This window comes from Xenopus tropicalis, chromosome 5 (genome assembly GCF_000004195.4).
Source record: "Xenopus tropicalis strain Nigerian chromosome 5, UCB_Xtro_10.0, whole genome shotgun sequence".
Classification (NCBI taxonomy): domain Eukaryota; kingdom Metazoa; phylum Chordata; class Amphibia; order Anura; family Pipidae; genus Xenopus; species Xenopus tropicalis.
In genome coordinates this window covers 79,408,016-79,432,706 of record NC_030681.2, presented here as the reverse complement: position 1 = coordinate 79,432,706, position 24,691 = coordinate 79,408,016, and the positions used below count along the sequence as shown (strand labels likewise).

Genomic DNA, 24,691 nt, shown 5'->3' with positions numbered 1-24,691 from the left:
GGACCTCATGTGCTAAAAGACACGTGACTAGATTACATCAACATAGTATTAATTTACTTGCATTTCATACTATTTAGGTTTGTTAATTTAGTTGTGTTTTATTTTAGTCATCTATAGCTCTTGAAGGTGAATGGCCAAAAATTAACCACAGAGACATAACAGTACAGCTAAAACCCAATTTTACATACCCAGATTTTACAGTATGCTTGAAATGAAAATGTTTTTTTCACGGCACCATACAAGCAAGTGCCAGCTTTGTTACCTTGTACTTTATGGGTTTCCCAGAATTTATTTATGCCATTTTGACACTATTCCTGGGAAATTTAAAATCAGGGTTCTGCTGTATTAGATTCATTATTTACAAGTAAGGCAAAGTGTGGAAAAGATTTGTACTACAATGCAAGCTTTCTCCATGAATTTCATCATAATTGTGCCCATTGAAAATCAGAACATCATTTTGCAGTAGACAATTTCTGCCAAAAATTTCCCCACAGGTTAGTAAAACATGTGCCTGTGACTAAATGGGAATGATGTGGGCTGGATAGGTTGTATTTTTTCATAGCCCTTAATTGCCCACAGTTTATTTTGTGAGTGTGGGTGTATGTGGGTGAAAATAGCACATTGTACTGTACAAATGGTCAATGGCAGGGATAAAGTAGAGTATCCTTTGTCCACTGTCAAGGAAAGCGCCACTCACAGACGCGCCTGATACCGGGACGGGGAACAAGGGGGTTACACGCAGTCACCTTTCACACAGGTTAGACTAGCATCAAGCACCCCCAAACACTATTCGCTGCCACCATCTATCATTAACAGGCGATAGAAACCTAATTACCCAAATATATCATACACAAACTTTCCTACTACAGTGAGGGATAGTTCTACTACTTCCACACACACACACCAAACAGTTAGTACACTTCTAGGCCTGAGCAGTCATACAAGGTATGTGGGAATCGATATAGAGCCAAAGGACAGAACTTATTAAATTTTAGATTTAATATGACCAGGGTAAACAGTGCATTAAAAAGATGTTACAAGAGAGACATATACAAACAGTAAATAAAATAAAAGGGGATAAAAACACAGAGAAATCCTACATTATCGAATATCTTGTGCCCTCTGAGGCAAGAGGTTGAAAGTCCTGAGCCCATCCCCCAACATATTGGGACCTCAGAATGAGCTACCAGTACCTGGGTGTGAACCCTTTTTATCCTTCCTGATGGGCCCCTCCCTCATTACCGTATGCATGAGGGGGAAGTGCCCAGGAATTTGTCACATGGCCCCCCCCCCCTGTAGAGCTGTACTGTTGACATTTTTATTTTCCAGCTAGCCTTAAATACTTATGGGTATTCACCAGAATTATAGAAACATGTGCATTATGTGGGAAATGGAATTCTCTTTTCATAGACACCAAACACACCAGGCCTAACGCATATTATTCTGGTTTTATCAGAATATTGGATGATCCCGCGAGGGATCATCATAACACGGGAGTGTTTGGAGTCTGTGGGGAGCTCTAGCTACAAGCTAATGACTGGGCGCCATGATTTTTATCTTTAGTAAAAAATATTTATTCTATGGGCCTAAAGAAATATTAGCTAAGAATCTGCTAAGAAGAGAGAGACCCCCATAGCACAGGTATGATAATTTGGTTACCCTTGTTGATTTATTCTGGCTCTTCACACTTCACCAGCCAGCCCAACTTCAGTGTCATTTAGGGGGTATTTGTGAATTACCCCCTACCGTGAGGGGTTTCCTTCCAACATGGATTCCAACCAGACTTTGAAATTTTAACCCTTTACACTGCTACAACATGACACCCACTAAACCTTTCTTATCATTCCTACATTAACAATGAGCTAAAACACTCACTGCTTTGTGTATTTGGTCTATATTGTGTATGTGGTCAATACATAATTCAGGAAAAAAGATGGACCTTTTAAAAAAAAAAAAAAAAAAAAAAAAAAGCTTTTGTTTGTGCAATAACACACGTTATGTAACAAGCATTAGAGAAAGGGGATCTCCAGCACTACAAATACTGTGGCATAAACAACAGCTAAATAGCTCAAATCAAGATACTTATTACTAAAGCTGCCAGAATCATTACAACGTGCCCTTATATTATGTTGTTACTCATTTAATGAAGGGAAAGTAGTCCAACAACAGTGAAAGTTTCAGCCTTTGCAATCATCAGATTTCATAAAATAAAGTTGTTTGGTAGGTTTTTATATGCAAACAAACATATTACAAAGAAAATTACTGGGGAGACACAAGAAGAAATAATATGCATCCCTCATTCTGGAGGAATCTTTCACATTAAAATGAAAATAAATCTTTGATGGTATGATATCATTAGACACACTAATGCATTTGGTCATCTAAATGTGCTTACAGCCAAAGACCACATTTGGCTCCTACTTTCAAACTAAAATTTCAACTGCTTCTCTTACACCCCTAAAAAGCAACCGCATCAAAAGAAGATTATGTAAATATCGTACTATGACTGAATGATCTGGTTGTCTCTAGTCGAGATATTTTCCACATTACAGAATCCTGATTCCTGAAAGTGTAAAGTCAATTGGCAAAGAAGTAAGTAAGAAAGAAAAAGTTTCCCCCTACCAAAAGCCTTATGTACCAAATATAGCCGTAAATCTGATTAAATAAAAACCACCAAATATGTTCTAGATTTCAAACAATATCTCAATAGCATGTTTCCTGGCAAAACCATGAGTTATGAAAATGATGCTGCAAATGCAAAACACTGCCCTATAAATATGCTTACAGTGAGTGGGAGTCTAGTTAACAGAAACAAATGTGTATTGTATGCAGGCATAGGAGAACTTTTTGCTGAGCAACTCAGATGAAACAAACATACACAAGTATATGACAGAAATACAGTTGATGACACATGACAAAAAGGATGGGGGGAATTTAGATATAAGGCCTACCAGCATAAAATCCCCCCCCCCCCCATGTAGTTATTAAAGATATGTTAAAGGGGTCTTTCCACCCAAAACCTGTTTTTTTGCATAATAAAAGAAAATGTAATTCTTAGCACTTATTAATATATATTAATTGAAGATGTCATATGCTTTTACAGTGTTATTGCTATTATAAGCAGTATCTGTCTGGCTGTTTAAATTCTACATTTTCAAATAACTTTGAAACCACTGAACCAATATTAGTTAATATAAATGGAAAGTTGCTTGGGATTACATTTTCTATTAACAGAATGTCTTAAGAGGTACTGCTATTCTTACAGTGAAAAAGGAAATAGTTTTAAAAAATTAGATTTGAGAAATAGAAACCTATGGGCGATGACCTTCCCATAATTCGGAGCTTTCTGATTAATGGGTTTGCTTTCTTTTTAGGTTTTCTGATTAATGGGTTTGCTTTCTTTTTAGGCATTCCTTCTGAATGTGTTTGTATCACAATATATGACTCTAAATACCTGTAAATTGAAATTCATTACATATTTCCATACGGTGCCTAAAAAACACGTTTTATTAAATGTCCGAATAAAAATTATTTAATATAATATCTATATATATCTATATCTCTATATATATATATCCAAAAGATTTCAGCACTCCCACAAATCATAAGCCAATGGACCCGGGTGCTACCCGCATGGCATAATCACACACAGTCCAATATAGACAGGTGCACACCGGGATCTTTTACAGGAAATACCTATATTGTTCCAAAAAGCTAGGTCTACGTTTCGGTCCCCTTCTAAGACCTTTTTCAAGACCATAATAACAGTGATACAAACACATCTATATATAAATCACAAACCCCAAACAGACCCAATGAGGTGTGATGTTAAACCATGTGATCAAGCCCAACCCTGTACTAAGGAGAAAATATAATTTCCCAAATATACATTGTAACATTGTAATAAAACCATGTCATACAATATAAACAAACCAGTGATGGTAAGTATAACAATTATGTGACTGTATCCAAATACACTACAAAGTTTTCCAGATAAAAATCATATCACATATGAAATTAAACCAATAACAGTTAATTGCATCAAAAGTAGTGGACTAGGTAGCAACAAAAATCTAGCGCTGGTTGAGAAAGCATAAAAATGAGCAGTACTCATTTAAGCCAAATGGGGCCAATGTATTCAAAGTTTTGATCCAAAATGCCTCCCTCTGAAGGAGACATTTAGACCTATCATCACCCCTCCTCAAAGAGGAAACATGATCAATGATATATAGCGAAAATTTGGTAACCTATGTCCAAATTCTAAAAAATGTTTGGCAACTGGTTTATTTGTCACACCATATCGAAACGCTGTACTAATTGCTGAGCGATGACCATCCATACGTAACCTTAAAGGTTAATCAGTCTTACCAACATAAGAAAGGCCACATGGGCACGTAATCAGGTAAATAACATATGGAGTAGTACAAGTGATATGGTGTTTAACAGACAGACGTTTACCCGTCTGTAGAAAAGACTCTCCAGGGGTCATATTTTCCCATCTGTAATATATTGTGGAGGCAATACTGTGATTTGGGTCTGCTTTGCTGCATCTGTTCCATCTTTTATAGAACAATGAATTCTGAATTGTATAAGCAAATTCTGCAGGAAAATGTCAGGATGTCCGTCTGTGAACTGAAGCTCAAGAAAAAGTGGGTCATGCAGCAAGACAATAACCCTAAACACACAAATGAACCTATTAAAGAATGGTTAAAGCTGAGGAAAGTTATGGTTTTGAAATGTCAAAGTGCTGACCTTAATCTTATAGAAATGTTATGAAAGGGACTGAACTGAAGTTCTTGAACTGAAGCCCACCAACAACCCTGAGTTGAAGTTGGTCTGTAAGGAAGAATGGGCTAAAACTCCTCTAAGCCGATGTGCACGACTTGTCAAGTTACCAGAAACATTTAGTTGCAGTTATCGCTGCCTAAGTGGTGCACAAGTTACTCAAACCAAAGGCTCACATACATTTATTACACAAATATGCAATTTTAGGTAATTTTCCTCCTGCTTAAATAGCAAAATAAAACAAAAAAACTGACAACACAAGAAGATCCTTGGGTGAATGAAAATCATTGTTTAATAGATAAAATAGTCTGTTGCTTCTAGGTTAATATAATATACATGCCATAAATGACATGAAGCAACTTCAGATACCAACCCAATACAAATACCTGGTTCATAACTACAAACATGTATAAGGTGTATATGAAAAACAAAAACTCAATTGAAGTTGCATTTCCCCACCCTTTGAAAACCACATGAAGCATATTGAAAAGCCAGTGTTTTGGATGGATCTTAACCAACTGTGCTAGTAAACGAACAGCTGCATTAGTAAATGCAATGTTCAGTTATGAGATTTTCTAAGTGCCCCTTCTGTTCCTAACACGATAAACTGTAAACAATGAGGTTCTACAGATTTCACACTCTGCACCGTACTGGCCAATATCCAGACCGTTGTGTAACATGTTGAGCCATGTTCTTTTAAGTGGCAGTTGTTCACAAAACTGGGAAAGTCCAGTATGATCAAAATATATTCCAGGGAAACATCTTTTTTTAAAAAAAAGTGTTTTCTTTAAGAGAAAAGGCCCATACAGAACATTCAAAAAGTGTGAAGTTCAAGAAAGGCAGTTACATCATATAATTTAGGGAAATCAACAGCACTACACAAAATATATTAAGATATTAATAATTTAATCAGTCACCCATCAATAAAACCTTCAAAAATGTATTAACCGTGTGAATGTGGCTTCTCCTTTTGGAGGAGAATCGCGAGTGCTGGCCCCACCCAGACCTTGGATTTTCTTTTACGCAGGAATAATAAGTATTAAATGCGTTAATGTTTTTCTCAGTTAATATATTTCTAATGGGGCAATGGACAGGAAATTTACACCACGTGTCGGTAACAACCCAAGTGATCCACACATACAAAGAAATCAAAATAAATAAGCCTTTAAACTAAGTTATGTGTAATAAAGTGGAATGACACAGGGGATAAGTATTGAACACATGACGAAAAGGAGGTGCAAAAAGGCATGGAAAGCCAAGAAACCTACTGAAATCTGTCAGTATTTAGAAAGCAAACCTCCCCCTATCAGTGCAAATTAATATCAGCTGGTTTAGTCTTAATTGATGGCCTATAAAAAGGTTTCTCATTTCCAATGTATCACACAAGAAACATCTCATGATGGGTAAAAGCAAAGAGCTCTCTCAAGACCTTTGCAACCTTATTGTTGCAAAACATACTGTTGGCATTGGTTACAGACGTATTTCTAAGCTTCTGAAAGTTCCAGGGAGCACTGTTGGGGCCATAATCCGGAAGTGAAAAGAACACAATTTCACCCTAAACCGGCCGCAACCAGGTGCTCCTCGCAAGATTTCTGATAAAGAAGTCAAAAGAATAATTAGAAGAGCTATCCAAGAGCCAAGGATCACTCGCGGAGAGCTTCAGAAAGATTCTGAATCAGCAGTTACAGTTGTTTTAAACAGTAATGCGCTCATCCAACATGGCCTCTATGCACGCTCCAATGCTCAAGAAAAAGCATGTTGAAGCTTATTTAAGATGAGACCAAAATTAAACTCTTTGGATGTCATTGCACACAATATTTGGAGGAGAAATGGCACTGAACATGACCCCAAAATACCATACCAACAGTGAAGTTTGGAGGTGGGAACATCATGGTGTGGGGCTGTTTTTCAGCATATGGTACTGGCAGACTTCATATCATTGAAAGAAGGATTAATGGAGAAATGGACTGGGGCATTCTTGATAAGAATCTGCTGCTATCTACAAGGATGCTGAAAATGAAACGAGGGTGGACATTTTAGCAAGAAAATGATCCTAAACACACAGCCAAGGAAACTCTCAACTGGTTTCAGAGACATAAAATAAAGCTGCTAGAATAGCCTAGTCAATTACCCGACTTGAATTCAATTGAAAATCTATGTTCATAAAAGAGGCCCCCAGAACCTTCAAGATTTGAAGACAGTTTGTGTGGGCCAAAATCACACCTGACTAGTTTCTCTATACAGGAGGTGCCTTGAAGCTGTCATTAACAACAAAGGCTTTTCTACTAAGTATTAAATACATTTCAGTAAGCGTGTTCAATATTTATTCCCATTGTCATTCCACTTTTACTACACAACTTAATTTATGCATTTATTTGTTCTGATTTCTTTGTATGTGTGGATTACTTGGGTTATTACCAACATCTGGTGTAAATTTCATGCCAATAACACCACCATAACTATTTACAGAGAAAAACTTTTACCTGTTCAATAATTATTTTCCTTGCTGTATATGAGAGTGTCAACACACTGGAATTGGTTTCTTCCATTAGTCAATTAAAAGAGAAAACAAAAATAAAGTAAAGCGGATGCTTAACAATATCAGGGGACAGTATTTCCCCCATAGCAAAAGACAATACCAACTTAAAAGATGTTATGTATGAAATAATAAATAAAAAGTATAAGAATAAAAGCATGAGAATATACATGAAGGATAAACAACGTTTTCCCTTTCATATGTACAAAATGCAAACAAAAAGTTATACATTGGGGATGATGTTTTTACAGAAGACAAAATGCCAAGACAAACACTGATCTCACATATCTATTAAGCACAGATACAGTTTGTAACAAGATCTTTCCAGGGCATGGTTAATTTGTTTAAACATGCCTTTTCAGAAGCCTAAACACTAATACTAAGAACTACCTGTTTAACAATAAGCCATCACTCTCAGATTAATTAATGTTATCATGTAAGACTGAAAACATATGCAAATAAGATTGATGATGCCAGAAGCACAGCAACTATAAAGTTCTCACGGTACCCAAATTTCAAGAACTAAAATAGTTCACAACATATTTCTAAATTATGTTTCTTTTGTTTCATTAAAACAAAAATAATTAATTTTAATAATTTAATTTCGCTCAAGATAAAGTCAAATACAACAAAATCTTGCTGGGTTTTTTTTTTTTTTTTGCAGCTGAGCCAAACCTCAGACAACCTCCCCCCCCCCCCACAGATCTGCCCTGCACCTTATGCCTCTCTCTTTTCACATCCATCACCCTCTCTGCTCCTCAAATCCCCCAACTTTCCTGCTGGCAACTTTACGCCCTGCCAGACACTTGCCTGTAGATTCTGATATGCAGGTCCGGATGTTCCTAGGGTCCTAAAGCTCCCCAACCTTGTACTCTAGGCACGTGCCTCTTCTGCTACCCCTAGTTCTGGCCTTGGTTTTCCACTTTTAATTGTGTATGGTAATTTTGCAGTATAACATGCATGATATATATACATAAAGTATAGAGACCAAATGTTTTATATTTAACAAACCCAATCTCAACATCTTCAGGAAAACAGAGCAATATTGGAAAATACCTTAACTAAGCCATTAGGCTACTGTCACCTTTCCTGGGACCTGTGGCTTTTCTCTTGGAAAGATTTGCAAATATGTGGAACAGTCTTTACTTCCTCCCTATTTTGAATACCTAGAAAGACCTCATTCATGGCATGCTTGCACAGCTGTCCATTAAAAAAAGTGGCTATTGGAGCGTTCCTACATTTCAAACATCAGTTGTTCTGTATGCAGTACAAAGCAGTTGAAAAGTGGTCAAAGCGAGTGCCACATCAAGGAAATTTTACAAATGCAATAACTAAGTTATTAAAGTACAGTAGTTGTACTTAGACCTATAGATTAATATATACTATATGAATCTATATTAGAGACAGGTATTCAGCAGGTAACCATACAGATAAAAAGCTAAGTAGTAAAGAAGGAAAGCACTAAATTTATAATCAGGATCTGCTTAAAATCCTCCCCAAAACTCCTCCTCACCAACTAGAACCCTATGGTAATTTGAATATTCAAATTTTAGACAAAAATGTATTGTATTGTACAAAGTTGGCTCCTAGTCACCAATAGCAACCAATCAGCACTCAGCATTGACAGTTAAAAAGCAAACATCTTATTGGTTGCTGTAAGTTATTTAATCTGGGCAAACTCAGCATCTTTTTTAACACATGGAGAAGTTCAGATTCTGTTCAGTTAGACACTTAAAGGAGAAGGAAAGGCATTTTGACATTTTACTGGCAATAGATTAGTCACAATTGCGCAACCTAGAACGCTATATTTATTCTGCAGGAAGCAACCTGTTTAAGATAGCAGTGGCCATTTAAGCTTGGTCCCATTTAAGCTTGGTCCTTGCTGAAGCTCTAGTTGCTGGTAGCTCAGATCAGACATTCTGATGGGAGGGGGAGTAAATTCTTATGGGAGGAGGAGCAAAAAAAAGGGAGGGGAAAAGGAGAAAGCTGTGCAGACTCATGCCCAACCCTGAAGGAGCCCTAAAGGAGGCTAAGTCAGATACCGAAGAACATGTTTACAAAAAAGGAGAAAAGTAATCCTCTGTTTCTTTTGATCGAGAACTTAGCGCAACTTTTCTGGGAGTATTTACATAGACCTTTCTGATAAAGCTTACTTAGGTTTAACCTTTACTTCTCCTTTAATGGGATATTCTAACAAAAGGTGGGAGAGTTGCTATTGTGTAGTAACACACAACAACCAATCAGCAGGTAGCATTTACAGATACTGGGGCTCATTTATAAACATTGGGCAAATTTGCACTTAGGCAATAACTTAATTAACTGTCTTATTTATTGTTTGGATAGATAAGAAGCCTTAATGTACTACTGGCTCAGATTTCTTCGGACATAACTATACAAATAAATATAATAGATACCTTGTCTCCGTGGCAAAGCTGAGTACACGTTACTATTTTTCAAAATAACCTAGCCACCAACCATCAACTGAGTATTTTGGTGATCTCTCTTGTTTTTACCTTGGAAGGAACCATATGAAGTATGGAAGCTCCCATTCACATTAATAAATACAATTATGTTAATAAATGATGATCTCTACAAAGAATAAGCTATGAGGCCTGGATTAACTCTTGGGTAACTGTGATTGGATAACATTAGATTTTTAAAAGTAAAAAAGCAAGATTTTTGAATATAGTATTCTTTTAAAAGAAGTACACTTTTGAAAATAAAATTATTTAATAAAATGATTCTCCTACTTGTTTTGCAACTTGTCAACAGAGGAACTGCCTTTACAGTGATGTGTTTCTCTCTGTTTCAGCTCTGCCTTAAACTGCCTTGAGGTTTCATAGAAAAACAAATGTGCAGATGCAAATGCATACCATGAGACAACTATCGCAAATGGTACTTTCTTTTCTTTTTTTGTGGTTGTCAATAGTGTTTCACTAAGACGTTAGAAAACGTTAAATCTAAACGAAAATCTACTTTTAAGAGAGAAAAAAAAAGCATTAAAAAGTACTATGTGTCTTTATAAAGTGATTCTTGGTTTCACTAGCATTTCTTATTTCTCTTTTGCAAAAGGCTGTGAGATCTAAATTAGCTTTTGAAAGCTTTCAAAAGATGTTTCGTAAGCTTTTAAGCAGGTTTCAAGAACAGGGTGTCTAAAGGTAAAAGTCAGTGTATCAGAAAACTGCCAGTCCTCTTAACAAATAGGGCCCAAGATAAAGATCTTGCTGGTGCGCCCCGCTAGCCATGCTAATAGCAGTACTACCCTCAAGCAGGTCATCGTGATTTAAAAATGGCAGGCAGTCCAGTAGTCTTTGCTGTGAGGGCTTGCAGAACAGTTGCAGTCAAATCAGAAGGCAGGCGGCATTTTATTTTACCCCAGGAAATATGCAGTATTTCTCATCCATGCGCACTGGATACACAAGTTGTTTTCCGGTCTTCAAGATCCCCAATTATTGGCTTAACAATTGGACAGCAGTGTGTCACTGAAGAGATGTAAGAGAATTCTGCAAACTATCCCCAAGTCAGTTACGTCACATCATGTATGTCTAATGCAGGAACAGTTCAGATTTTGAAAATCATTTTTTCCAGCTGCTTAGAGAGGTTAACATGATGATGTTTAATAAAATCAAAACAATCACATACCTTTTCCCAATGGTCCACAAAGTTTAAATAATAAAATACATTTACAGGTATGGGACTCCTTAACCCAGAAACCCATTATCCAGAAAGTTCCGAATTACGGAAAGGCCATGACCCATGGACTCCATTATAACCAAATAATTCTAATTTTTAAAAATGATTTCCTTTTTCTCTGTAATAAAATAGTACTTTGTACTTGATCCCACCTAAGATATAATGAATCCTTATTGGAGGCAAAACATTCCTATTGGGTTTATTCAATATTTAAATGATGTTTAGCAGACTTAAAAATGTTCTTACAGCAGTTTTTTTTAGTTTGTGCTTATAAAGGAAGTCACTATAAATATGTAAAGGGCCCATGTACTTTTTCAGAAGTACTGTATATACTCGAGTAAAAGCCTAGTTTTTCAGCACCCAAAATGTGCTGAAAAAGTCACCCTCGGCTTATACTCGAGTCGGGTGCCATGGGTCCCTCTAGACTAGCACCCTCTCTTCTTTGTGTGCAAATTAGGCCACCTGCAACCAGACCCTCCAGTGCCCTGGCCTAGGCTCCCACTAGCAATACTTATTTGCCATTACATCTCCTCCGGGACCGGGTCTGCTGCCAGTTTGCCAATGTGCAATGAGCGTGGGGTAGTACTCATATTGTTTTTGTTGACCCTCTTCTCCGCTTACAGAGCTAGTTTACTGTTTTTCTTTTAAATAAATATTTAAAAACATATGCCCCACTGATGCCTCAATTTATACTCGAGTCAATAAGTTTTTCCAGTTTTCTTAGGTAAAATTAGGTACCTCGGCTTATATTCGGATCGGCTTATACTCGAGTATACAGTATACGGTATGTTTTAAAATGTATAAAACAATGTAATATCAGAATGTGGACAAATGCAGGCACGGGATGCATTATCTGGAAACCTGTTATCTTCCATAGGAAAATATTACTATCAAATAATTCTAATTTTAAACATTTTTTAAAATTAATCTTAAAAATTATTTTCTTTTACTGCTTATTGAAGGCAAAACAACCCAATTGGAATTATTTAAATGTTTAAATGATTTTTAAGTAGACAAGGTATGGTTATCCAAATTACCCCTTATCTGAAAACACCAGGTCCCGAGCATTCTGGATAACAGGTTCCATACCTATATACAAAGCTAAATTGTTTGGATGCTCAAGCTTTATTTAGCATTTTCACTGAAATATCATCTACTCTGATGCATCATGTATACCCATTGTAAGCAATCAAGGGGTTAAAGCCATTTATATGACTAAGCCTTTTTTATTGCACCTGGCCATGTTCTGTCATACTGCAACAGAGAGATGGAGGTCACTACTCATCTGAGTCATAGTACATCAGCAGATGGAAGTACAGTAGCCAGATATCATCCTGAACCCACGTGCTTTCACCAATAAAGCAGAATAGTACTTCTCGGAACTATGTGGTTGGCCCATTTAAAGGCATCTACTTTCAACTTTCAGTAAGTCAGCGAGCTTGTGACTAAAGGGCAGAGGGGGTTTAAGGTAAATCGTATTACCCCTGTAAAAATCACATTGTTTCAAATGTTACTTACCCTGCAGTAACAAAGGTTACATGTTAAAGCAAAAATACATGCGCATAATACTTGATAGTAGTTTGCCAGCAAACTGCAGGAAAGTAAAAACCACTAAATGAATGTGTACGACAAAGGTCAGTGAAGGAAGTGGTGTATTTTTTAGTTATTGCTACCACACAGTTGTCTATGAGTTATGAGGGGTACAGTTAGAGAAAATATACTGCACAACTTTTTTTTTTTTTTTTGCTGCCATTGTGCATTTTTCACAGCGAAACCTGGCGAAAAATTCATCACTACAAATGATTTGCCTTTTTTTTTTTTTTAAGGACTATGTATAATTACAATATTGATACAGCTGAATTCACTGCTTAACAACATACAGATGGGCATGCTATACAAACAATTATATGCTGAAATATAAATAGCAATTTTCTATTTCTCTAGTGGTTGATGTGCTGCAACAATGGCTTGTTTAAAAAGTAATAAGTGATATCATATCCACATTTAAAGACACCATGGAACCTACAGGTTTAGGAGGCTTTGTTCAGATTTATTCTACATTGGATACCTAAAGACTGTACTGTAGGCATGGGTCACAATATCAATAGCTCCGCATAATACTGCTAAAACAACTTTTAGCTCTACTGTTCCCGGGAAGGATTTTCTCCAGATATTGGGACACCTGATTGATTGAGACCTGACTCGCATTTGCTTCTCCAGTTTATCTCACAGGTTTTGGGTCTGGCTGAGAACAGAGATTTTTTTGGGAGGTCTGTCAAGTTCTTCTACTCTCTTCTCTGCAAACTAATTCTATATGGACCTTACTTTGTGTACAGGGTTATTAACCTGCTGAAACCACAAAGGTCCTCACCAACCACTAACACGCACAGAATTGTCAAATTCTTTGTCTCTCCAGTAAGCACAATAAGCAGTAGGTGCAATTTTAGGCATAGTCGCAGTTCTTTTTCCCAGAATTGGTGTTGGGTGTGCGAGTGACGCCTGTGTCTATGCCTTCAGGCACAAGTGCTTTGTGCCTATTGATGCAGAGTGCGAATGAATATATGAAGCTACTGTATGGTCAGAAGGTGGTGACATTACTGAGTGTAATGATGAATAACTTTTTAGACCCAGATTCAGTGTAAGCAAAAAAACTGAAACCACTAGGTGCAATATTTAGATACAATTTAAAAGCTGGGGTCTAGTGAAGTGTTTTATTTTGTGTAAGAAGGTCAAGGTGTAGATTTAGGTATGAAGGAGCAATGGGGAATACTTACCATTTTGTAAACCCATCCACAACTGTTTATGGTCCTTCTTCTGCATTTCATTAATAACTTGACTTTTATGCTTCAAAGCATCGGCTTCCTTAACAGATGACATGAAATGAGCTTCTATAACATCTTTAGACTGGCAATGGAGAAGGTCTTTAGCTGGAAAGTTCTGTAATAAGTAAAAAAAAAGTCAACCAAATTTTCACTAAATCAACATTGCAAAAAAATTGTATTCACACGATAAAATGTAAGGTATGATATCTGAAACCATATAACAATATTCAGCTATTCACTTTCCAGTATTACATAACATATGAACCCATGTGCAATAAGCCACCATGTTTGGATTCAGTAAGAAGCTACCAAAGGGTGGGAAGGTAAATGTTTGGGGGAAAGGGGTGCCCTCAAGCTTCGGACCTTGGGTCTTTTGAATAAGGTGGTATTTCTGTAATGTGGAGAACCATGTCTTAAGATTTCTAAAAACATTGAAATCTGATTATTTTAGCATTAATGTGAATTTATGCTAAGTCAACACCAACACTACTGTAGTTTTTCGAAACAAAAAAAACCAAAACACAAACTATTAGGAAATGCTGTATTTTGGAGCATTCATATCCATATAAGATCGCTTTAACCATATGTGTACCTTTATATCAGTGTTTTAAACTTATTCTAAGAGGACCCAAATAAAGTGAGAAAATTAACTTTTTAAAGCCAAAAATGGGTATTTTCTCTAGTAAAAATTTCAAGGGGGGAGGGGATCAAGTGACCTCTTCTCTGGGTCAGAGAGCTTAAGTTTACAATAAATGTTATATATATATATATATATTTATATATATGGATAACTCACATCTAGTAAGACACCTACACTTAAACACATTATTATACTGCAACCCACAATAAAAGAATACAAGAAACTTATTCAGCCTTAAATAAGAAGGGCTGTTGCCAAACATGACATGTTTTCACATGTGATTTGGTAGGTTAGTCAAAATGTACAGTATGAATATTTTTTTTTTTAACATTCCCCTTAAGTGTCTGAATGATTTTATACATAAAAAAGGGAAAGTATAATGCTAATTTTTTTGCCCTTTTGCCAAAATGGGAGTTCCCCCTTATCTAGATGTCACATGTTGCACTCTGATTCCAACATAACCCTATAAGCCACTGTAAAAATGCAAAAATCCTAGGGCATGTGTTAAACAGAACCTGTGGAATATTATTCCACAAACACATTGATCATATTTGTACCATACTGTGATTCCAAAGATGCACCTATCCTACTTCTTCAAATTCCCAACTTCTGTGAAAACTGAGTAGGGATTCATGGGCAGTTTTTTTTTTTAATTATAAGGAGAGCACAAACTCAGTTTCACTTGCTTTGCTTATGCAAAAGTGATTTGATATTAGCAGTGTTTGTTAAAAAAGAAAAATACTCGGGGCTAGTTGCTATGATTTTATAAGAATCTAAAATGCAGTTTACAAAAACAATAACTTTGTGACCCAGGCTGTTCTGTTAGTCCATAAGGTTACATCTGATCTGTGTGGTTGTATGTTGGGTTCTTTTGTAAAATAGGTATCCATATGCATACATAACATTTATTTGCAGGTGGGTTGCTGCCAGCTGATCTTCATATGAACTAGCATGTAGGTAGGCAATAAACCTACATGCAAATGCAACATAAGGGCAGTGTGGGGAATTAAATGGTGTAGAGCAAAGCCTACTTCAAGCTGCTCTACCATGGACCAGAAGAACACATTCTTTTGGGCAGATGTGTAACTATAAAAGATATATTTCAGGGCTTTGGTGGTTCATTAAATTAAGACTAACATCTATTATTTTTTCTCTAAACTCTTTAGTTATGGAGCTTAATAAACTTCATAAACATGGTATTAATGCGAATGCCTATTTGTCTTTATACATTGAACTATATGCCACATCACAGCAATTTTTATATTTTTATTATATCATTTATATATAACTACTAACGGAGTGATGGAATATATTGCAGCACCTATTTGTTTATAAAAATGTTAACCTCCACTTGTACACTGCTTAAAAAAAAAAAAAAAAAAAGCTGTGAAAAGAAAGAAAATAAGCAAATTTACATTCATATCCCGATTTTACCAATGCTGATCTCTCACAAATGCACTGCCTGATGTTTTACTGCAACAAATATATTTTTCCAACTTTCAGATTTTCACATGGCATCATGTGATCAGCTGCCAAGCAAAAGACAATAACTCATAGACATGAGCAAAAAGGTTATTATTTCTAGGCTTGGTGCAGAAAGGATACAAGACATTCTATGCGTGCAGCAAGATGGAACTTGTGACTCAGATCTAGAGAAAGAGTTTAGTGTATAGAAAAAGAGGCTATGTTTCTGCATGCATTCGAACTGCAGTGGTTTTGATAAACGGTTGTCGATGTTATCACAGTTTGCTCAGTAATTTCAGATACCAAAAAACATGTTAAGTCATGCCCTCGATGACATATTTTGAGATTTTATTAACTACAAATAAAGTACTTGGTCTGTTTTTATTATTATTCTTCCATAGCATAGCACTGTGGTTCTTAGTCAGCAGTTTAAGATTTGAATGATTAAATTATTTGTTTTTAGCGACATATACTATTAAAAAGAGACATAATGGGGATAAAATAGGGCATATAACATCCATGTTTGCACATATGGATATAGGCTAGCCTTTTTTTAAGGTTACTTTTTCAGCAGCCTATATCTGTATGTGCAAACTTGTCTGCTCAGCCAAATGCATAAAAAAAATCAAGATGCTGTATCTTCCTAATGAGGAAATTCTGGCACATTTGTGGCTTGCACTGTGTGGCTTGATGTCTCTGCAAGGGCAATGATGACTGTAGCCCAGGGGTTTCTCATCTCCAGTCTCAAGATCCCTGAAAACAATGTAACTACACGTCACCTTGCTACACATGTCAGAGGCGGAAACACAAAAGTTTCATTTTGGCAATGCTGTTTTGCTTCCATTACTTTTTTTTTTTTTGTAGACCGTATGTTTTAGCATGCGCCTTATAATCCGGTGCGCCTTACGTATGGGTTAAGTACAGAAATAGATCCCGTAATTGAGACTGTGCCTTATAATCCGGTGTGCCTTATGGTGCGGAAACTAGCTTTAGGTGGTGGGGTGTTTAGATCATGAACTAATTCCGCCTAGTTATAATATCTAAAGATAAGGATTATTAAATTGCCTCTTAATTTAAAGCTCTTGTTGGATCCTAACCTATTACTGTACAATGAGGTTCCAATCTCCTCAAGGCCTTGAGATTTCACCTGGTCGGCCAGTCTGATTTCAGCATGTCAGCTATTTGAAAATTCATTACAGGGCAAAAACATACTGATAAACCATTTCTAACAGAACTATACTAAAAATAATATTGTGACAAACGAACTATAAACATCTGTTGCAATATGCGCGCATATTTACAGATGCAACAGTTTCCTGGCCATGAGAAGAAGCTGCATATAATACCTAAGCGCTAATACAAATTTAAGGTTTACTTGTTGTTTAACATTCTTGTTTTATTCTCTATAAATACATTGTGAAGTTATGCTAAATATATTCCAATTTCATTCAAAAATATGTGGTTTGGTTCTCTTAAGCATTGCTTAGCATTCCTTTTTCACTAACTATGGGCTCTAAACATCACAGTAATGTAAAAAGCAGGTTTCAAAAATAGCTCATGACTATTGTAAAAGAAAGAAAGCTGTTCTGTGAAAGCTAGGAAACACCTTTGGTAGAGTGTTCTGAAAAAGAGTGAGTTTACAATGGGAACCATAGTTTTTTTTTTTTTAAAATGTACTGGAGACTGCAAGTACCCCTTTATTTATACTTGTTTCCTTTAAATAAACTTATATTTATTATAGCAAACCCAAATGTTTATGCTGTTCTGATCTAGATATAGAATGTACATTGCTGGAAAGACCCATCCAAGTTTTTTATTCAAGAATAATAATGAACAATGCCTATATGTCTAGAAACCGTACCTTATCAATCTGAAGGTCTTACCTTAAAATGGACAGTGATGCTCCAAGGCAGAGATGTATTTGATGCATGTAAATCAAACAGCAAACCAATTGGGTAATGCCTGAAACAAGAACAGCACTTATTAGAATAAAAGCAGGGGGTCCTAAAACCTTTACACCTGCAAACCACATTCAAATGTAGAATGTGTTGGGGAGCCACACAAGCATGAAAAAACCTCTATGAGCTGCAAAACAAAGCCTATATTCACCATTTGTTATTTCAAAGAGGACTGCCAGCCTGCTGCAGCCTCTGTTGGACTATACAGTCATGTCTATGCCAACTGCTTTTAGGCCTTTGTGGCCTTTGTGGCCTTTTAGGCCATTATCAAAAGGCGATAATGGGAAGAAACATGTTGCTCAAAATCCACTGGCTGTGGATATGGGGTGAAGTATGACATATAAATCAGAATTTAAGTAAATTTCACTTTGTTATGCAAACCTGCCCGCTACAGGCAATGGATATAGACTGTATCTTCCATTTACTTGAAAAGTAAATAATATACCATCAATGCACAACAGGCCAAAGGGCTTTGGCACCCAATCAAGGGTGGCAAGCTGACCCACTCATGGCCCCATCAAAAATTAGTAAAAGATGTATTTCCAAATGCAGCTGTATGTGGAACAAAATGGGAGCTGTTTTCAAGGGCATGGTGTAGTAGATGTTTTATGTGCTCTACTGATATTGAAATTTCATTTGGACAAAAAAAACTGCAATGAACCAAGTTGCAAATGCAACCCCCCCCCCCATATGTATTAATAATAATCTCTGTGTTACATTGTAAATCACTGTGTTACTGCTGTCTGACAACCAGAAAAGCATCTAATGCAGTTTTGGGTGATAATGCATAATTTCCTGTATTTCATTTTTATTCCATTTATGTGTCGCACACATACCAGGGGACTATATATTGCCTAAAGATGTGCCATTCTCTAACTTAACTTCCACTCGAAAATATATTTTTAGTTTGGCATCTCTATATAAAATAAGCAAACATTTGTAACTCATTCTCCTTAAACAGGGATTTAATTTTTGATAAATGTTAATATCTGCAAGTAATATTCCAACACCACCACAATCAGTTCCTAGTAACAGTGTTACAAACACAGTACTGTATTCTTCATGAAGGATTAATCAGAATTTTCAATATATTCAATGATTAACAGACTGAGGATATACTTTTAAACTATAACAAACTATAAACAAGTCTTTAAAAATGTTATTTGCAGAAGGCAAATATAGATGACCAGTTAAGTTCTTAAAGAGATACTGCCACCAGAATGTAAACCCTTTTTACAACTGGCATAGCATTGTCTTTGCATGCTCTTTATAGTTTTACCATTAATGTATTTGTCCAATGCTTTTATATTATCTATCAGAGCCCCCATGTTCCTGTATGAGGGGGCTGCCATATTTGTGCAGCAGGAGTCCGTTAGCATTAGAAGCTATAACTGACAGGCTGAGAAGGGACAGTCAGGTTGGCAAAACAGTCAAGTTTAGGAACTTCAAGTAACAATTAAAAGCAGCCCTATCAGCGAAAAATTATCAACATGACCAATAGGTATGTAACTTTTTACATACATTAATATTTTTTGTGTCATTATCACTTTAAGACAACTCTATAAACAACATATTTGTGTAGTCAGAATGCAAAGTACCCTTTCAAGTTGCTACATGCTATTTTGCATGCTTTTTGTGTGGTATATCTGCGTGGTTTTTATCTAGTAAAAAAAAGAGCTCCCACAGTTGGTTGCTGAAATATATCTTGAACAAAATGTAACAACCATAGAAGGATCACATGACCAAAACACATGTAAATAAGGGGCTCTCCCTGGACCACTAGTGAGCTTCAATGTCTTATGGCAGATTCTAAAAGTATTTCAGATTCTTATCTACTCTGAAGCCTGTTGAGACTTGCATGTTAATTGTGTCAATTTATATTTTGTGAGGTACTCAGTTTAAAAAGGTTTTTGAAAAGCTTCTGCTAAACAACCATTACTAGACGGTTTAAGTATTACTGAGGCTAACACTTAGCCCTGGACATGGCTACAATTTATGTAAAAATCTAAACTGTTAAATGTGTATATATGTTATTTTTTTTTTACACAGACTAATTTCCTCAGATTAATAAGAATCCATGATGGTCTGCCTCTCTAAAGGTGGCCACACATGGTGTGCGACCGATGGTCGCACGAAAGATCGTACAATCTGCCACTAACCGTTCAGGACTGAAACGGCAGATAAGGAGGTAGAAACAATAGGATTTCTACCTCCTTCTGGCGATTCAGCCCTGACGGCAGATTTTGCTCAGGCGCCTTCTATGGCCCCCGATCAGTGAGTCGACCGATATCAGTAGCCTCTGGCGATATCGGTCGACTCACCGACTTGCCATACACGCACCGAATATCATCGGTGCGTGTATGGCCAGCTTAACAGACAGTTCCTCCTTTACAGTTAGGCTGGCAGAATAATTAATCTACTCTCTCACCTTGATCTATATTAAATTGATAGAAGTCCACCATATCTCTTCCAGCTTTCATTGAGCCAAAGCGTTTCCAGCATGTTCAGCAAACATAGGCCATGCACTGGGTTACTTCATGCATTACACTCTATGGGGCAGATTTATCAAAGTGTGAAAAGAGAGCTCGCCACAGAAAAAATCACCCACTTTCTATTTATTCCTATGGGACATTTAGAAGCACACTGAATAAAAGCTCACCATTTGATGAATATATGCTTCTAAAGAATAAACAGAATAAACAGAAAGTGGGTGATCCTTCTCTCCCCCCGCTATTCATTTAAAGTCCTTCCACCTCCTCCTTCTCTTTCATTTTCCTCATTTGAGGTTCACTCTATTAGGCTCTTCTCCCCTGTTTCACTTCGCATTGCGGTCATATACCGACCTCACAATTCTTTGACAACTTTTCTGCCTGGCTTCCTTACTTCCTTTCCTCTGACTCCCCATCCATTGTACTAGGTGACTTTAACATACCTGTTAACAATCCTAATGCCCCTGCTACCTCTAAACTCCTTTCACTAACATCCTCCTTTGGGTTATCTCTGTGTTCTGACTCCCCCTCTCACTCTAATGGAAACTCCCTGGATCTTATATTTACAAAATGTTGTTCTACTTCCAACTTCACTAACTCCCCTTTCCCCCTCTCTGACCACAATCTGCTCACATTTCAACTCTCGTTAACTCCCTCTACACCCTATCCTGTCCCCCAAACCTACACATACCGAGACCTGCAATCCCTAAACACGTCACACCTTTCTTCTTCCTTTGACTCTCTTCATTCTAACATCCTAACTGTCTCTTGTCCTAATCAGGCTACCTCTGTCTACTACAGCAAACTCACCACTGCCCTCAATGAGCTTGCTCCTGCCAAGACTAAACGCGTGAGGCCCAAACCACTCCAACCCTGGCACACTGCTCATACCCAAGTCACGTGCACTTGAGCACTGCTGGCGCAAATCAAGGTCAGAGTCAGATTTCTGCAGCTACAAATCTGCTCTGCTCTCCTACAACACCACCCTCTGCCAAGCTAAACAAACCTACTTCAATGCACTTATTAACTCCCTCTTTAAAAAACTGCACAACTCTTCTTTACCTTTAACTCTCTGCTGTCCCCTCCTCCGCCCCCTCCGTGTGCTTCAGTCACTGCTAATGCTGAGCACTTTAAAAATAAAATTGACACCATCCGAAGTGACTTTGCACAACTAAATCCCCATAACCATTCCCCTCCCTCCCTACATGCTACCCAGTCTCTTCTTGGCTCCTTCTCCCCAGTGACTGAAGAGGAAGTCTCAAAACTGCTGTCTTCCTCCCACCTTACTACCTGCCTGCTTGATCCCATTCCTACCAAACTTCTACGCAATGCCAACCCCTGTCTTATCAAAGCCTTAACTCATCTATTCAATCTCTCGCTCTTTACTGGAATCTTTCCCTCCCAACTGAAACATGCAATTGTATCCCCTATTCTGAAAAAACCCTCCCTTGATCCCTCCAATCCTACTAACCTCCGACCTATCTCTCTGCTCCCATTCATCTCCAAACTGCTTGAGCGCCTAGTATACAACCAACTGACGCTATTCCTCTCTGACAATAATCTCCTGGATCCCCTACAATCTGGTTTTAGACAACAACACTCCACCGAAACTGCTCTAACCCGACTAACAAATTACCTCTTTTCGGCTAAAGCCAAAAAACACTAATCGCTACTAATACTTCTCGATCTCTCTGCTGCTTTTGACACTGTGGATCACCCTCTTCTACTCCAGACTCTCCGCTCTCTTGGCCTTCGTGACACTGCCTTATCCTGGTTTTCATCTTATCTCTCAGATCGATCCTTCAGTGTCTCTTATAATAGTGAATCATCTTCTCCCTTGCCTCTTTCTGTCGGGGTTCCCCAAGGCTCTGTCCTGGGTCCCTTACTATTTTCTCTCTAAACCTCCTCACTTGGCAAACTAATCAATTCTTTTGGCTTTCAGTACCACCTCTATGCTGACGATACTCAGATCTATCTTTCCTCTCCTGATCTCAACCCAGAGCTTCTAACTCGCGTCTCTTCCTGCCTGTCCACTATCTCCACTTAGATGTCCCAACGTTACCTTAAATTAAACCTCTCTAAAACTGAACTGGTTCTCTTTCCCCCATCCAACGCCCACATTGTTCCCGAGGTATCTATAACGGTTAACAATTCTACCATCACCCCATCTTCCCAGGCCCGGTGCCTTGGGGTTATCCTTGATTCTGCCCTGTCCTTCACTCCTCATATCCAATCACTTATCAAATCATGTCACTTTCACCTAAGAAATATCTCCAAAATCCGATCATTTATCACCCAAGATGCTGCCAAAATTCTTATTCACTCTCTTATAATATCTCGCCTGGACTACTGTAACTCCCTATTAATTGGCCTTCCCCTCCAAAGACTGTCCCCTCTCCAGTCCATAATGAATACTGCTGCCAGGCTCATACACCTCTCCAACCGCTCCTCCTCTGCCATGCCACTCTGCCAATCCCTGCACTGGCTTCCCCTACCATCCAGGATAAAATTCAAACTAATGACCCTCACATTTAAAGCAGTCCATAACTCTGCCCCACCCTACATCTCTGAACTTATCTCTAGGTACCATCCAACCCGCTTGTTACGCTCCTCTACTGACCTGCTCCTCAACTCCTCTCTCTCATTCCCTCCTCACACGCTCGCATTCGAGACTTTGCAAGGGCTGCCCCCCTTCTCTGGAATTCGCTCCCACAAACTGTCAGACTTTCTCCCAATCTCTCTGCCTTCAAGAGATCTCTAAAAACACATTTATTCAGAGAAGCTTACCCTAATCTAGTTTAGCAACACCCTGTGCCACACCTCTCACAACTCTGGTCATGCCCATTCCCACACCTTGAGTCTCAACCCTTCTCCTTGTAGATTGTAAGCTCTTTTGGGCAGGGCCCTCTTCACCTCTTGAATCGGTTATTGATTGCTTTATATGTTACTTTGTATGTCCAATGTATGTAACCCACTTATTGTACAGCGCTGCGGAATATGTTGGCGCTTTATAAATAAATGTTAATGTAATGTAATGATTTGATAAATCTACCCCTATGGGTCAAGTTGGGGTGGAAAGTTATGGTCTTAAAATGCAGAGAAGAATGTTAGCTGGAGTAAACTGGCTGGAGTAAACACAGTGAACAGTGCAGTTTTTCTCCCAGAGGGACTTTATGTAACAGAACCTCAGAACATCATTTCAGTATGGATTAAGGTGAAATGATGTTCATTGGGAAAAATTTTGAAAATGCTCCCTGCAAATCTGAGGTAGACTACATTGGTTTCCTCTAAATCTAACCAATCGTGTATGTCTATATATTTATTTCTGGCAGTTTAGAAGCACCTTTTTAAAATAAGACCAACTGTATGAGCTTACAAGAACAGCATAACCCCCATACACCCATGTGGGCTATATACAGTCATAACAAAAAGTTTGGGAACCCCTCTCAGCCTGCATAATAATTTACTCCACTTTCAACAAAAAAGATAACAGTGGTATGTCTTCCATTTCCCTGGAACATCTGAGTACTGGGGTGTTTTCTGAACAAAGATTTTTAGTGAAGCAGTATTTAAAAAAAAAAAAAAAATTGTGCACATAGGCAAAAAAGAATTAGTGCGAACATTGCATTTAGGCTTGACAAAGCATCCAGTATAGGTCTGAAACATTGGTACTTTTTGAGCTAATAAAACACTTCTTACTGCTTTACAGCACCAGATGTGCCTATGGTATTTTATTTCTCAAGCAACTGACTAGAAAGTCACCTTGGCATCTTCTCTGCTAATTATACAATAACGGAGCAAAGTTAGCACCTAATAAGCACTGCAACCAATTTACTTTCAAACTTTCAAAGGAACTGGTAATAACTGTATTCACGCACGAAAATACATACACAAAGCAATAAATTAGCAAAAATTAATAAAATAGAACAAAGGCTGCCATTTTTCCTCAAAACAAAAATGTATGTATTAAAAGACATATGGGCCCATTTATGACCACAGCCACAGTGTGCAAAGTGCACGTTCGGGTCACCACATTTTTACCCACAACGCAATTTTTTTTCCCCAGTATTCCAGCTGAATTTTAGACATGAATTGAGGATGTACCTATAACAACTGAGGACAATGCATTAAAATATCTGCAATTACACTTATAAACAATTTAGTTATACTGAAAACTTTAGGTATTGTCACTTCTGATGTTTGGGGGTCAAAAAGACACCTGCACCAAATGCTGTAGGCTCATGTGGACAGTGTCTATTGATGCGGGCCACTATAAGAACCCTGGAGTTATCATCACCTTCAAG

The 24,691-nt window shown here is 37.6% G+C and overlaps 1 protein-coding gene across 8 annotated transcripts in view; it reads right to left on the bottom strand.

The window, feature by feature from the left end:
- atg5 (autophagy related 5) overlaps nt 1–24,691 on the bottom strand; it is a 199,050-nt gene that overhangs the window by 149,704 nt on the left and 24,655 nt on the right. For all 8 annotated transcript variants that reach the window (XM_012963001.3, XM_031901703.1, XM_012963004.3 and 5 more), the window contains 2 exon segments: nt 17,824–17,902; nt 13,789–13,951 (listed from right to left, as the gene is read on the bottom strand). In XM_012963001.3, coding sequence (XP_012818455.1) covers nt 13,789–13,951; nt 17,824–17,902 — 242 coding nt within the window.